The sequence below is a fragment of the Paralichthys olivaceus genome, chromosome 10 (genome assembly GCF_024713975.1).
Source record: "Paralichthys olivaceus isolate ysfri-2021 chromosome 10, ASM2471397v2, whole genome shotgun sequence".
NCBI classification, from domain to species: Eukaryota; Metazoa; Chordata; class Actinopteri; order Pleuronectiformes; family Paralichthyidae; genus Paralichthys; species Paralichthys olivaceus.
In genome coordinates this window covers 20900947-20916797 of record NC_091102.1, presented here as the reverse complement: position 1 = coordinate 20916797, position 15851 = coordinate 20900947, and the positions used below count along the sequence as shown (strand labels likewise).

The following is a 15851-nucleotide window of genomic DNA, read 5'->3' as shown; positions in this document are numbered from 1 at the left end:
TGAAATCCTGCAGGAAAACCTGTTGCAAAAGTTTATTTAACAAAATACAACAAATAAACATCAAACCAAATCCACACAGGTCAGACTTTGTATCAACAGCAATGTTAACATTCAAGAGTCCATGTCAGAAAACTGCTGATCCCACACATATCTTGTGCAACAGTGCCTCAGCAATTTTTACAGAGAAAAAGTGTGTGGAGATTTTTTTTAAATTGTTGACATGTGTAAAACTGATCCAAAGGGCCAGATAACTGTTGGATCAAATATTTCTGTTTTGCACCTGCAGAGACTTTTTTCGTTTAAAATGAAATTAGGTCTTACTTATTGAAGAAAAACGTGAACACATAATGGAAAATAATCTATGGATGTGGTGAAAACTTTGTACAGACACTGTATGTGTGTGACATTTTTTTTTCCCAAGGTCACATTCACGTGTCCAGAATGTTATGCATCCAGCTGTGGTCAAGTTTCTTCACTCTCCTCAGTTCCCTAACCTGGGCTTTTGTTAGAGGGGGGGCTGTAGCCTCAGTGACCTTGCCTTCCACTGGCACCAGCTCAGGTCTCGAGGTTCCAGGCTCCATTTCCTCATCTGAGTTCTCTTTCTCGCTCTCCATTTCCTCCTCTTCGTGTTTGTTTTCCTCCCTGAAGCCACAAGAACACAAGTGAGGAAAAAAAGGATAACATGACTGCACATTTTAGAGATAAGACCGGAACAGAACAAGTCAACAGTTCCCGTGTGCGCAGTTAGCAGGGATCTGAATATGCTGAACCATGAGAAGCCCAAGTTCCAGAAGTGCTTTGTCATGCCAGACAACATTATCAGGCCAACAGTGTTCAAGTAAGTCAGGCATCTAGATGATACATTCACATATTTTTAAATGGGAACAAGAGCCAGACTGATTTTGGGGGGTGCAATACAGATATCAATATTAGGGAGTAATATACTGGTTAATAAATATGTGTTTAAAAAATGGCTAAGAGTCCTAAGTAATCATTATCAAATCTCTATAACAAAGATATGTAACAGGGTGTTTTACAGATAACTATAGTTAAAAAGAAATCATAAATACAACCAAATAATAAAAAAACTTGCATTAAGAAAATATGTTTTAACATAAAACGTAAACATAAATGCACATCTTTTCTGAACTGTGTGATCTGTAAAATGACTTTCATAATGGCATAAACCAGCAAACATAAACCAATACCAACTTGTCTGTGAAAATACATGTATATTATAATACATATATATATACGGCTCTAATTAAAGATGTTATTATCTACCTGTACATTACTGTACATTATCCACTCTGTTTTAGGACTTGGTTTGTTTTTAGTGGTGGATTCATTAACAAATAATTGGACATAACTGTTCAGAGAATTGTTGAATTTCTGAGGCTTCAGTCAGCCTCAGTGTGGAATACTGACCTGGAGTCTGTGACGGAGATGAGCAGAGACTGTACAAACATTGAGCAGAGGAAAGAGGTGGAGGGCAGGACATGGGCTGGGGTCTGCAGTAGCTGTCAGAAAGACGACAAATCAGGAAAAAGCGTCACTAATTTAACTATGCAGATTTGCTACGTTGCTTGACTCTCAAAAATGTTGGCGGTTGCCCCTCCTGCTGGAGAGGGGCCTCCCAGGTCAACGAGGACACAAAACTGATGTTGCTAGTTTTTTCTTTTCAACAATTAATTTTTTTTTTTTACAAAGATCTGAAAATCCTAAAAATCAATGTACAATTTTAAGATGCAGAAATGTCTCATTCACTCAAACAAACTTACTGTATACTCAAAGTGAATATAAGGGGGTGTTGTGCTACACGGACTGGGTAGCCCCCTGAGGCAAATGTGTGTTCTATATATAAAAATGTCTTCATTCATACAGGACTGAATTACTGACCTCCTTGATAGCAACAGAGCCTTGTGGCAGAGGTGTTCTCTCTGCAGACAGGCCGCCCAGTGTGTCTTGATTCTCCTGCTGCTGCCGGTGTTTCCCCAGCAACAGGCAGAATGGTGTCATGGCGATACTGTCATCGATCACCAGCTAGAAGTGGGGGGAGGAACACAAGCAAGGTCAGGGAAACAAAAAACGTCTCACATGGATGACAAGGTCTGCAGTTTTAAGTGGTGGGGCTGGAGTGAATCTTCATGTGATAAAGAGATGTGAACGATTAGTGTTACGTTCTGCATAGTTATAACAACATGGGCCTCAAAAACAAAACAGGGATCCACACAGCTTATTTACTGAATGGCTTTAGTTAACTCTCACTTATAACATTAGCTAAATACAATGAGCTGGAGAGTCACCATGACTTCGTCTGTATTCATTTCAGAAGAAAACATCAACATGACCTAACATGTTCCACTTGGTGAGCGTGAGGAGCTAACTGCAGGCTATCAGAGATCAACTGTGGTCCATGCAGAATTCAGGAAACTGCTGCAAACCTCCTCAGAGCGAAAGAGCGTGAGTTTTTAAGAAGCCGGCTAAAAAGGCCTGAAACCGTCTGATGCTGAGCAGTGATTGGTCCACGTGACTCTACCTGCTTGCTGGAGGCCATCAGTTTGTCCTCCTCTGCTTTGGTGCTGAACGTCATGAGGTCCTGCAAAAAAAGTCCAAATAAGTCAACTGCACGGAAACAATAGAATTTTTACTCAACATCACATGTATCTAGAATTTCATTGCCTTGATATTTAGAATGGTCCTGGGGGCAGACATATAACAGATTAGAAAGTTTTGCTCGCTATAAATGTTGTTCACGCCTTTCTTTTTATGAGGTTTTAGGGCAGGAGATGAGTTCACCTGGAGAGAAAAACACAACTGATATCTTATCACCCTATAGATTATGAAGTAGGCCTCTCTGGGCCAATAAATTATAAATATGCCACCAGAGTTAAAACCTGTAAGTGGAGCACCCCCTTTGGACCAGTCACTGCAATTCCAAATAGTGCTCAAAGCACAGTGAGAAAAGTCATCACCCAAATATAAAATCTAAACAACCGAGTGGAGGGGTGAAATATGAACCAGCAATAATACCATTTATTATAAGGCTGACACCATTGGAATGAAACTGAAAACCAAAGAACATCAGTGCTGGATCTCACTAATGCTCTTGTAGCTGCCGCAACCAGGTTGTAAAATATAGTCAAAGCCCTCTCTGAGGACTGGGGGCTGTTATGGCAGCAGATCAACACAGATGGGTTGGCAATCACATGTTGTATTTTCTGTTCCATTTTGTAGAAAACATTTTCTTTACAGGTGTTTGTGAGACCGTTGTCTTTACCATGTACTGAGTGAGGAAGTAGAGCTGAGAGTAGTTGAGCCACTGGCTGCTCTCCTCACAGCTCTCCAGCATCTCCTCCCTCGGAGCGAAGACAGCCCGAGTCACCTTCCCTGAACACACAGCCTTATGGGAAAACACTGGCCGGGGCTCGTTTGGCTTAAAAACAAATACTGAAACAGAGAAGAAAAAAAACCCTGTAAAAAATCAGGAAACACTGATGTCTATATTCAGACTAAATAACTTATCAGACGGCTTCAAATAAATGAAAGAGTAAAATTGGTGATTCTTACCAACATTTAAAAACATTTTTTTCTGTGTGGTTTGAGATGTGAGTTTAGAAATATAGATTTGAGGGGCGATATTGACGCTTACAGTCAGTGGATCCAGCCTGAGAGCAGAAGGCAGCTATATTCTCAGAGAGAGGGTCCACCAGAAGAAGGTTGGTCTCCATGACAGTGCTCCACTCCACTGTCAGAGAGGACAGAGGAAAACAGAGGAAGAGGATGAGTTTTAAGTCTAGTTTTGTGGATGGACAAATCAAATCATCCTAATGCATTCATTTGCATTTTTATTCATGACATATGCACAAGTGGCCTTACAGGAGCAGGTGAGGAGGTTCCAGCAGCAAAGCAGGTTGTTCGCAGTGGCTCCCAGCAGATACTTGGAACAGCTTAGACGCCCAAAACAAAGTTGCCTGAAGGCGAAACAAAGTTTTAAGTTTCCCTGTGACTGTGAAGAATCCCAAGTACATCCCCCTACCGCCAAGCTCCACACATATTTCACAGGATTAGCTTTTGAAGAGTTTTTTCCCTTCGAGAGCTTCAAATGGGAACAGCAGGGTCCGAACACCCACCAAGAGCCAATGAGAGATGAATCAATGACGCCCAGCTTTTCAGCCCTTAAATTCCTGCTCTCGACAATAGTCTGTGACATTCCCATGAAAAAAAGATGTAATAATTACTACTTAATATGTGTTTTACCAGCCTTAGGACACCGAGCCAAGGAATTCATTCCAGAAGTTATGAGTGGAGCAGGTGAGGATGGAAGTGAAACAGTTGACCCAGCTCTACACATCCAGAGGTGGTAGTTATGTAAGGGGCACTTTGCAGCTGTCACAACAGCTGACTTCATTAATAAATTAAACACAAACTGCCTGCACATTAGAAGAGGTTGCCTGATTGACTGCCAGTTGATTATAAAGAGACCTTTGTTTATGTTGTAGACTTTAAAAGAAGTTTCCTAAGGCTTTTGGAAACCTTTTAGAAAACATACAAATGGATGACCCAGCATTTTAAGCTTATTTTAGAAAAGAAAAAACTAGCAACACCAGTTTTGTGTCCTCGTTGACCTGGGAGGCCCCTCTCCAGCAGGAGGGGCAACCGCCAACATTTTTGAGAGTCAAGCAACGTCGCAAAACTGCGTTTTGCTGGCTGACAAGCGACATTTCTTCTGCTCAGGGCGGGTATGTATCCTGTCTGATGTGAAAAATAACCCTCTGGAACTCTGCCAATGTGTTGAAAAGGTCATTAAACTGCTCAAAGATGTCCACCAATGAGGAGGTTCACAAGCAATCAGTCAGACTCTAGAACAGCTAGTGTGCTAAGCTTTAACAAACCACTGTTGGTTGTATGCCTTTTATTTCAGATTCTTCTTAAAAAGAAAATGATTGATTCTCTCCTGCCCTTTCTTGTCAGCCACAATGTGCACTAAGGGACATCTGCCTTTAATTCTGTGAAAACACAATATGTAAAAGATTTTGAATTATCCCTGAAAACAGTCCCTAACAAATGCTTGGGTGGAAAATACAGAGTCGCCACATATTAGGAATACCATTCTAATATTGGGCAGGATTTCTTTTGGCTGTTTTGGCCTATTCTTAGTAACATGGATTCAACAAAGAAGTTGGACACAGGTTTATTTCTCTAGAAACTGATGTACTGTGAAAATCTCAGAAGATCGTCTTTTTTTCGAAAATTATCAAACCAGCACGTTTAAAGACTAGACTCAATAGAATCTTCCCCTCTGTCTCTGCTACCTGTGGTAAGTGTAAGTCCAGTGATGGTACCCTGGCACATCTTTTCTGGTTTCCATTTATACAGCAACATTTACAGCAGACAGTTAATCCCTGGTGGTCTCGCTGTGATTTTAGGCAGCTCCAATGCAACCTGCCTCTTCCGTCAGCTTTACAGCAAGCCCTCATGTTTGGTATGATCATAGCTTGAAGGGTGATTCAAAAAGAGTGGAAATCGGTTTCCCCTCCTTACTTAAATAAATGGTGTAATGACATGGTTTCATGTTTATACCTTGAAGAAGTTCGCTACACTCTGTCAGGTTCCCATTTTCTTAAGATCTGGGGACCCTTCATTGACCATATTTGCAGAGAGAGACGTCAGCCTAAGAAATTGTATGTATTGCTTACACTTCATTGTACTATATACAATGAAGTGAAGCAATACATATCACTGAAAAGTATTGCATTGTGCCTGATATGCCAGGACTCTGGACTTTCTGGCCCTCATTTTGGGCGCTCCTCGAGCTAACCTGGTTTTGATCTCATGGACAATATACAGATACATTATATAGACTCTAATCAAACATACAATGATAATCTTCAATAATCAACGTGCTGCAAAAAATGTGAAATTAGTAGTATTGACCCTGCTGAGTGTGTGCGTGTGTGTGTATTTGTGTGCATGTTTGTGCTCTGACCTAATAGCACCTGGTGGCTGGGACAGAGTGGTCAGGAGCTCCCAGGACGACGGGCTCCACAAAGTCACCACCTCCTGAAAGCTGACAGCCAACAAAGAGCCATCGGCTGAGAAACTGCAGCACTCGGGTACCAGCCCATGATAGGCTCCGACAAAATCACACGACCAGGAAGAACCTTCATCTGTGAGCAGACAGTGTTAGATTAGTGACAAATACAGGCTGATTTGGTAAAGGATTAAATTGAATTGATGTGCTGAGAAAAGAAAAGGGTAGAGCCTGGCACCAACAAAGTGACTTGATTCTTACAGATGCCTTTGAGGCTAAAAATGTGCAAAATCATGGTTCTTCAAATCACTTTGGATAAAAGAATCCACTGCATGGCATGATTGGCAGGGGGGGCACACTAAAAATTCAGAAGAATCCAAGCCAACGACAGAGACACTCCTTTGAGACGAGATACTAATAAGTCACATTTTCAAGAGGAACTAGGGAAGACATATGATCTGTATTTATACAGAGCCTTACTAGTCTTCATGACCACTCAGAGCGCTTCACTGCCATCAAGGTCAATCTGGGGCTCAGTATCCTGCCCAAAGAAATTTTGGCACGCAGAATGGGAGACTCAAGAGACTGGGACTGCACTGCCCAAACTTCAATTGTATTGTAGTTTGAGTTTCCCCTTTTCTTAATATACAAATACATTACACATATAAACAGTCTCAACAAATATCAACAACCAAAACCGCTTTAACACCTTTTCTCTTTGTTCCCACTTTCTCTTGTTCAGTAAGAAAAGTAAACTCTACTCTACTCTAAAGCAGCGCAGGTTTAAGTAAGACTGCCGTAAATGTTAGAAAAGCTTCACAGGTTAAAATAGAAACGGTTCGTCATTATCTAATAACAGGTCTGAGTTCGTATGGAACTGCCTCTGGGTCCGGTCCGCGGTCTGCCTATTGGGGACCTATGGTAGATGATCGTGGGCGATTTGTTTCACTTCAGCTCACTCTCAGGTGATTCCATGCTTTGACTGTGCGCAGCCACCTTCCTTACGAGCCTTTGAGGCACTTTTCGCAAGTCGAGTAATTAAAGAGGTTAAATACTCAAATGCTATGAATGTGGACAATTCACACAAAGCTCTTCAGTGAGCATTAACTCCAAAAGAGCACTGTGCCTGTAGAATAAAATGGAGATACACACTTAACAAGTAAGACCAACACCAAAAATAACAGAGGCAGCGAAATAAAAGGGGGAGGTGTGGATATTACCGCTCACATTGAAACTCAGACTTTTGGTAGAATAGACTTTCAGGAACAGAGCCTGAGTACTAACCTTGTGTGTGGGCTGGTACAGCCAGCTGCCAGGCTTTGAAGTGTCCGTCCTTGCTGTTGGTAACCAGCATGGTGGTCTGAATGTCGGCGGCATGGCAAAAGCACATGGCTGTAATCCGTGCCTCGTGGGGAGCCGAGATGGTCGTGTTCAGCACAAAACTGCAATAGACACGGTAAGCATCTTTCAGGGTGGTGGTTTGGGCTAAAGATAAAAAGAATTATGTCTAAGGCCTCTGCTATTATTACCACTAAAAATAATTATTATGGTCTCTAAGATAATTACCTCACTGCAGTTGTATGCCTTCCCCAGCCAGTGCAGTTTCTGTGTATATATTTCCACATACTTTTTTTCCAGATTCATTTAAAGATCACTGTGACCTTTGGCAAAATATTCCCTGAAGCAGTCTTGATATATCACATTCAAGAGGCCAAAAACATGTTTTATGAAGCCAGTGTGACCACTGAAATCTAATCAATTGATCAGTGAGTCCAATATGTAATATGTCACATTCACAGTAACATGAGGTCACGGTGACCTCCAGTCCATCTTCGAGTCCAAGAGAAAGTTTGTGCCAAATGTGAAAGAATTCCCTCAAGGTGTTTCGGAGATATTGCATTCACAAGGGGAAAAGTGAGGTCAAAGTGACCTTGACCTTTGGCCACCAAATTCTAATCAGGTCATCCTTAAGTCAGAGTAAATATTTGTACCAAATGTGAGGAAATTACCTCAAGGCATTCTTGAATTATAGCGTTTACAGGAATGGGATGTACATTCGTTTGGACAGACGTACGGACAACATGAAAACATAATGCCTCCAGCCATTGACTGTCGCCAGCACAAAGGCATGAAAACACTACGAGGCTGAAGAACAAACTCTCGTGAATTTAGTCCATATCACTGACTGAAACACCAGCACACAGGCAAATGACTTCAGATGTACCTTTGTGTGTGCTCATCAAATGCCCACAGTTTCAAATTAAGCTCCAGCTCGGCTGCCTTCTGTTGTCTTTCTTCCACTGTTGCAAGCCAGTCTCCAGAGGCGGTGAAGGCCGCCTTGACCACCTCAAACTGCCTCAGACCCTCCTCATGAATGTATTCCTGCTGCACAATGTCCAGCTGCACAAAACACACAGGATGACCTCAGAACATGATATGACTGAATTAAATCAAGGTGCTGCTGTAGTGTTGATGGAGCATATGATTCAGAATGGATTTTTGTTCACATCCTGTATTTTAAAAGGGTTGTTAAGAAATGTAAACATATAAATATATGTATAGAATTTCAAGAGCAGAAATGGTGTTTCATTCACAAAAGTATTTCAAAATAATCCTAAACCTCACGTGCTCTGGGGTTTGTATGACATCTTAAACTCTAAGTGTGTATGCAGCCGAGTGCTCACATTGTACAGCAGTTTGTCTCTTTGAAGGGAGTAAAACTGCAGGTGGCCTGGCTTGCCGTTCAAAACCATGGCTTTGCTGTGTGGGTCCACCATCAAATCTGTCCTCACCCCATCTCCTGCACCAGAACAGAAAACAGTCAGTTACTTCCTTCCATTTTAAATAACAGCTTACAACTTGTTTTTTGTCTCTTTTGTTTCGGCATGTCAAGGAACAAAGGCTGATGTGAAAGATGTAGAAGCATAACTGCTTTACAGGACACAGTTGAATTTTCTGCCATGTGACAGAATAATGCATTTACAGAAGATATGAAACAAGAGTCATCGCTCTGACTACACAATATTCCTAACATTCATTGACACAACATCAATGAATTTGAATAATACTCCTGATCCACATGTAACTGGATCCACCTGATTAAAAAGCCGCCACCACAGGTTTGTTTGAGTCCCTTTATCTCTCTTATGTGGTTGTCCGAAGACAGTAACTGATTATTTCTATATCGGTATTTCTATTTTTATACACCCTTGGTTTATTACAGAGTCAGCAACTTAATATATATGTAACTTCAGCCACTAGGGAATTTATAATCAAAATAACAGCAAAAGGCCTAGTTTGGTGACATTGTAATGCAGTGTGGGATCCTGGGAGTTCTGATCTTCACCACAATTACTGATGAAAATCTACCTGACGCAACTCAGGCAGAAGTTACGTTGACAGATGAGGCCATGAAATGATGTTTTTTTCACAGAACGCATCAGGAGGTTACAGCAGAGACGGGCAGAGTCACGGGGAAAACTTAATTAAAAGGTGACCAAAATTAAACATGTTACCTAACCCTACTTGAATAAAACTGGGAATTTCTCTGGGTTTGAACATTGTTGGAAACATTTTGGAGAATCTAAGTACACAAGTCAGTGTATAACATAGGTCTCGTAGTTTGTAGACATTTGAATGAAGAGTTGTTACATATTATGTCTTTAAAACCTTCTTCTATGATAGAGAAAATATTACTGAGAGACAAGACTGGTATGTGTTTATGTACCAGTCCAAACCTGTACTCACCTTTGACCAGGCCTTGAATGACAGCTGATACTTTAACACAGCTCTGGATGATAGTGATCTCTGAAATGGCAAAGAGACAGAAGTCAGTTTTCTATTAAGACTCAAAACTACATCAAGTCTATATTTATTTAGCATTCCTTTAATTTCTAATTGCACTGTTACCACGGCTATTATGGCTCGATATAGGTAAAAGCTCCTTACTGTTGTCACTGTGTGAGGTGCAGAACAGTGCTCCATCAGGTGAGACGACAATGTGTGTGATGGCAGCACCGAGGCGAGGCAGGAAGTCCTTCTGGGTCTCTTGGTTGTATCGCCACTGGACAAGCACCGACTCCACACCTCCACTCAGCAGGTTGGTACCTGGTCAAGGAAACCAGACATACAAACTTACAAGAAGAACAGTTACCTTATTTTGTTACTTTAAGTCAGAAGCAGGTTTTTGATTACACTTTATTGTATCATAGTGTATAAAAGAAATTGACCAAATGGCAAAGCAATGACTGATGTGTGTACCTTCTGGAGTGAAGCACAGTGAGCCGACAGCACCATGGTGCCAATGCAGCGCGGAGTATGTGTACTCCTTCTTGTGGTTGAAGTTTCTCCTGAAAGGGTAAACATACAGTGAAGTTGTACCTTCATCCATACTGTATACACATGATGCACCATCCAAAGCACTAAAACTGTGCCTTAAACATACAAAAGTGGTATTCACTGCAATTAATATCAAGCTAAATTCTCAAAACAAAGGGGCAGCAGCTGATTAGTCTAAACAATTGTTTAGAATAGTCAACACACTGGGTGCGAGTGTATGTGCTTCAAAGCCAAGTTGTCACTCCACTTACCACAAGCGAATCTTTCCATCCTCATGCCCGGTGGCAATGCAGTCATCTTTCGGGTGACACGCAACGCATGTGAATGTGTTCTTTCCTCCCTTCTTGTTGTCTTCTTTGAGGAAAAACCTTGAAACCCACACATGGACAGTGTTATTATACATCCTCATGACTTACGTGGGTTTGTACATCTTGGGTTTAATGATAATTTGTCATTCAAGACAACTTCACTTTGTCTCCACAGACTGAACTGCCATAAACATGTTTATTCATTTATAATCAAAAGCTGTAAATGAGCTACTATTTTAAAATAACATTGAAAAAGAATGTGTGATGATCATTAATTTATTTTCTGATACTCTGGCTTACCTGTATGATTTCTGCTTCTTGAAGAAGAAGACCTCCAGCTGCGGACCTTTAGCTGAAGCAATATATTCCCCCTGTGAAAACGATAACATTTGCTTACTACCGCAAACCAGCTGGATCATAATTTAAGAAGTTAAGCCAGAACTGCCTTGGAATCTTGTTGGATAACTGTGTAAACTTGAAGTGAGGTTTGTTCCACTTTTACCAACAAATGGAACTATGTTCCTAAAAGATTATTTGTGAGGCTATATTTTTATTTTTGGATGAAAAAAAAACAAGCCAATTCATCTTAAAATTATTTTTTTTTTTGTGGTTTTATTGAGGTTTTTGTGAACAGTCTGAATTAAAGCTACAGATATCTCTCATGACAAAAATATATTGTCTTAAAGGTTCAGTGTGTAGAATTATTGCTGAATTTGCATGTTGAACCAATATACCCCTCACCTCACCTTCTCCTTCCAAACATGAGCAAGAACCTGTGGCAGCCCTCAGTTAAAAACTCAAAAAGGTGTTTAGTTTGTCCAGTTTGGACTAATGGCAACCTCCGTAGAGAGAGGACTCACGTCTGATGTAAATATAAAGTATTTAAATATAAAGGGCCCATTCTGGGGTAAAGAAAACAACAATTTGCACAATTAAGATGAAACACACTGGAGAAAACATCACTAGGGTTATTTTATATAAAAATTTTGCTGATAGATCCCTCTCACCTAAATCTTAAACACTGCACCTTTAGGAGTATTTTAATTTGGCAAAGCAGAGGAAAGGTTACTCAGCAGGGGTGGGGGGGTGATCAGTTTTGTGACTGTAACAGTTCACGTGGTATGTTGGTGTCAGAGGTGGTGTGTGCGTACCCCTCTACCAAAGGCAATGGCTGTGGGCTTTGGGCTGACGTCTGGAAGCACAGCAGACAACTCTAGGGCCTCTACCAACTGTTCTCCACTCTGCGGCAGTTGAACCGCAACCAGCTGGAACAACTCTGTGCATGTACAGACGAAAAGCACACGCATACACAAACACACACACACAGAGTCAAAAATCTGCCTATGACACACTTTTACCCAATGACCTCCTACCCAGTTTCTTCTTTGCACATGCTAAAGCCCCTGTGAGAGAGAATGTTTCTAGTGACTCCTGCAGGTACAAAAAAGGATTATGAAGTTGAAAGCAGCACCCCCTGATCTGACACGAAGACACTAGAGCCTGGCTGCTGTATTAGACTGTTGGACAAAACTATTTGCAACTCAACAACTCAAAGTCACAGATATTATTCAATCAAACTAACATCACTCAGTTTTGTTTGACATATCACTCACCTTCGAACCACAACTTAAAAAGTAGTCCATACTCATTATCATAACCATCTCCAAAAAATAGCCTGTACTTTCGTCCCGGACTTGCAAAAAGTGATTCATGCACTATTCTTCTCTAGACTGGGCTACTGTAACTCCCTCATCTCTGGCATCAGCCAAAAGTCCCTCTCCCACCTCCAACTAATTCAGAACGCAGCAGCTAGGCTACTCGCTGGTCTTAAAAGGCAAAATCACATCACCCCGATCCTTGCCTCTCTAAATTGGCTCCCTGTCCATTTTAAAATTGATTTTAAGAATTATTGATCCCTTATGTGCCTGCACACAGCCTTAGATCCTCAGGTGGAGCCCTGCTTGCTGTTCCAAAGTCGAGGTTGAAAACGAAAGGTGACCGTGCCTTTGCCATCAGGGCCCCTCGGCTTTGGAACGGTCTAGATGAGGAGATAAGGCTTGCAGAGTCAGTGACTTCTTTTAAATCACTTCTAAAAACCCACTTTTATAGACTTGCTTTCATGTGATTTTATCGTTTTCTTTTCACCTTTTATTTTACTTATTTTTTTGTCATTTTACTGCTTTTACCTGTTCCAGTTTTGATTTACTTTTCTTACTTTGTTTGTCGAAGCACTTTGAAAAAGTGCTATATAAATAAAGATAATTATTATTATGGAGTCATGGTCCCAGTTTTCAGCAGGAGGGTCTAATTTTTTCTACAAACAAAACCATTCAATGATAAAACCAGCAAAACCAGTCTTTAATTTGAATAATAGGTTGTAAATAGTAGTCTTGTTCTGCAGTGCTGTACAGCATTATCAGTTATTATTCTTCTCTCTTGGTTTCATGTAGCTCGTATAACACTTAATTTGGGTTCAGACTGAAATCACCAACAATAAAATGATTCACTCCCATTTTCTTCAATCAAAGCTCACACAGTAATGGATACTGAGACAGTTGAGGTACAAAAACTCAAGAAAACATCAAAATCAACGTACCAGATCTTTGGTCACTTTTGGAGACAACAATAAAGATGACTCCTTCATGGTTTGCGGATGCATAGATGGAGTAAATTGGGAATCCGATGACATAAGTCTGGAAGAGATCACACAGCTGTTACTCGTGGCGTTCAGAGTGACATCAGAGAAAATTCATCTGACCACTAGTCCTTCACTACTATGTGGCTGCATGTAAAGATGGCCTGAGTGTTGGGAAGGGCTCTCAAAACAAAATGAATAAATGATATGCCGTAATTGACATTAATTTGAAGACAAAGTGGACAGGGTGTGCATGTGGGTGCTGGAATGGGATGAGCCACAGTGAAAGCAAACAGGCGAGAGAAGATAATACAAGAATCAAGTTGTACCTTAATAAGGATGCCATCTGTGAAGTCCCAGAGTCTTACAGTGCCATCTGTTGAGCAAGAGTAGACCTGCAACAAGACAATAACACATCAGCAAAGGAGAAGAAAGGGAATGAGTGGATTTTTTTGGAGTATCACACGTTAGTGCAGTTTCATGTTCATACAGTAAAATGTCAGGAAGAACACTGCAACATAATCTCACAGTAAGATCTGCGCTAACCCTGACCAAGTTTTAGTCTGATACACAAACACAACCATGACAAAAAATACAGGAAACATAGATATTCAACAGGGGTATGATGGGACAGAGCATGTAGGTGGGTATTCAACCTGCTACATGTTTTCTTATGATAAACAAAAGCGATTGAAGCAAGGATAAATGTAACAATGCAGGCTTAAAATATCTTCATGTGATAATGGACAACAACATGACAGAATAAAATAAAGAAAATGATTGAATGAGGAATTAAACTTTGCAGCAGTGAGAGGCCTGCTGCAAAGGTGAATGAATGACATGATTGCACGTTTCCATAACCTCAAATAATCACACAAAACCTATAGTACATGTGTGGTTGAGTGCCTTCATATGACGGAGTATTAGGGCCATTTTGAGTAAAAGATTTCAAGAAAAATGTTGAAATAAACAGAGTTGTGAACATGAAAAAAGAAACGAAAAAATCAATATTATGAGAATAAGGGGGGGAAAAACGTTCTAATGAATAAGCTGCAAGGAGCGTCCGTGTTTCACTCCTGGATCCAAATGATTGATTACCAATATCATTGTTTCTACAAAACGCGTTTGAAAATCACACATATAGACGATGATAAAACACAGTCAACCACTACTAAACATCTCCTCCTCCACAAAAACAAGGCAATTTCCTCCAAGTCTGTGTGGGTCTTTCTTCAGAATAGAAATAGTTTCTGCACCATCTCTTCAAAGCCCTGATACTTATGATAAAGTATTTCATCATTTGTGAAACCTATACTAAAGTATCACTCAAAAAGATGCTCCATATTCCTATTTTAATGCAGGCTACATCACAGACTGATCTTCTGATATCTCATTAAAACTCTTAAATTTATAAATGTATTCCCGAAAAGTTACAACCTTTTTAGTCGTATTTTTACTTTGTTCTCAAAATCTCACTTTTATTAATCATGTGGCCCTAAGACAAATATTTGTCCTAGACAGATACATAATTCATATTACATATATATATATATATATATATATATATATATATATATATATATATATAATATAATGAGCCATAAATAAGTTGAACAGTTGCTGGTTTCAAAGTCACAATCTGCTGCTTTTCTGTGTTCTATATCTGCACCATTAAATTTCTTTTAGTTTCGGGCTATGGCTCGGACAAAGCAAACCTATATCTTTAGTCCTCTTGTGCAGGAAGAGGAAATCAGGACATTAAAAGAATGTTGTTTATTTGTTAACTAGTACACTAGAGAGAAGAAGGCAAGTTCGTGACAACCAGTGTGTGTGGTTCGTTGCATTCTTGAAGATAAGCGTACGGGTTGTACTGAGTAGCTCTCAGTGGAAGTGAGACGGCATGCTCCTGCTGTGTGATGGCTGTGTTGGGAACAGTTGAGTGTACCTGCAGGTGGTTGGAGGGTTTGAGCAGCACTCCTGTCACCAGGCCGGTGTGACCCCGCAGGTCGTGGATACACTCCTCGGTGGAGGTGCTGAACACCTTCACACACTCTCCCGAGGCGCACAGGAGGAAGCTGCAACACCGTCAACACACAGTCGACACACAGTTAACACGAGGAGCTTTCACTTTGCGGACAAAGTCGGACCTTCAGTTGTTCACGCGTGTTAAAATTGCCGTGGAACAACCTGGTGACACTTTTGTAAACAGCGGCGGAAACATTAGCAGCTTGTGTTGCTAACGCTAACAGCTAGCGCCGGCTTTTGAACGTAGAAACTTGAAAAGACGCGAGAACATCTTTCACCCGTTAAAACACGTAATGGGGTTGAACATACACACTGACCTCGAGTCGTTGGTGATGACGGGCTGCCTGAAGTTTATTTTGCTGCCTCCTCGGTGAACCACGCGGACATCCCCGTGTTCAAGCATGTTTTCACCGATGTCAACTTTTACCTCTGACCTCTGACCCTTCCCTCGTTGTGTTTATGCGCCGCTTCAGGAAAGCTAGTTCACTGGCGTTATACTGCCACCTGCTGG

At 40.8% G+C, this 15851-nt stretch overlaps 1 protein-coding gene across 1 annotated transcript; it reads right to left on the bottom strand.

Moving 5' to 3' along the window:
* On the bottom strand, nt 1–15812 carry wdr75 (WD repeat domain 75). Its single transcript, XM_069533059.1, has 21 exons — nt 15658–15812; nt 15261–15390; nt 13645–13710; nt 13277–13373; nt 11832–11956; nt 10981–11051; nt 10624–10740; nt 10295–10383; nt 9983–10141; nt 9782–9841; nt 8719–8834; nt 8259–8434; nt 7319–7476; nt 5990–6170; nt 3880–3974; nt 3653–3748; nt 3281–3450; nt 2540–2599; nt 1900–2043; nt 1429–1520; nt 1–642 (listed from the first exon to the last, which is right to left on the bottom strand). The coding sequence occupies exons 1-21, from the start codon at nt 15741–15743 to the stop codon at nt 429–431; spliced, it is 2502 nt and encodes an 833-aa protein (XP_069389160.1). The 5' UTR covers nt 15744–15812; the 3' UTR covers nt 1–428.
* Nucleotides 15813–15851: the final 39 nt, after the last annotated feature.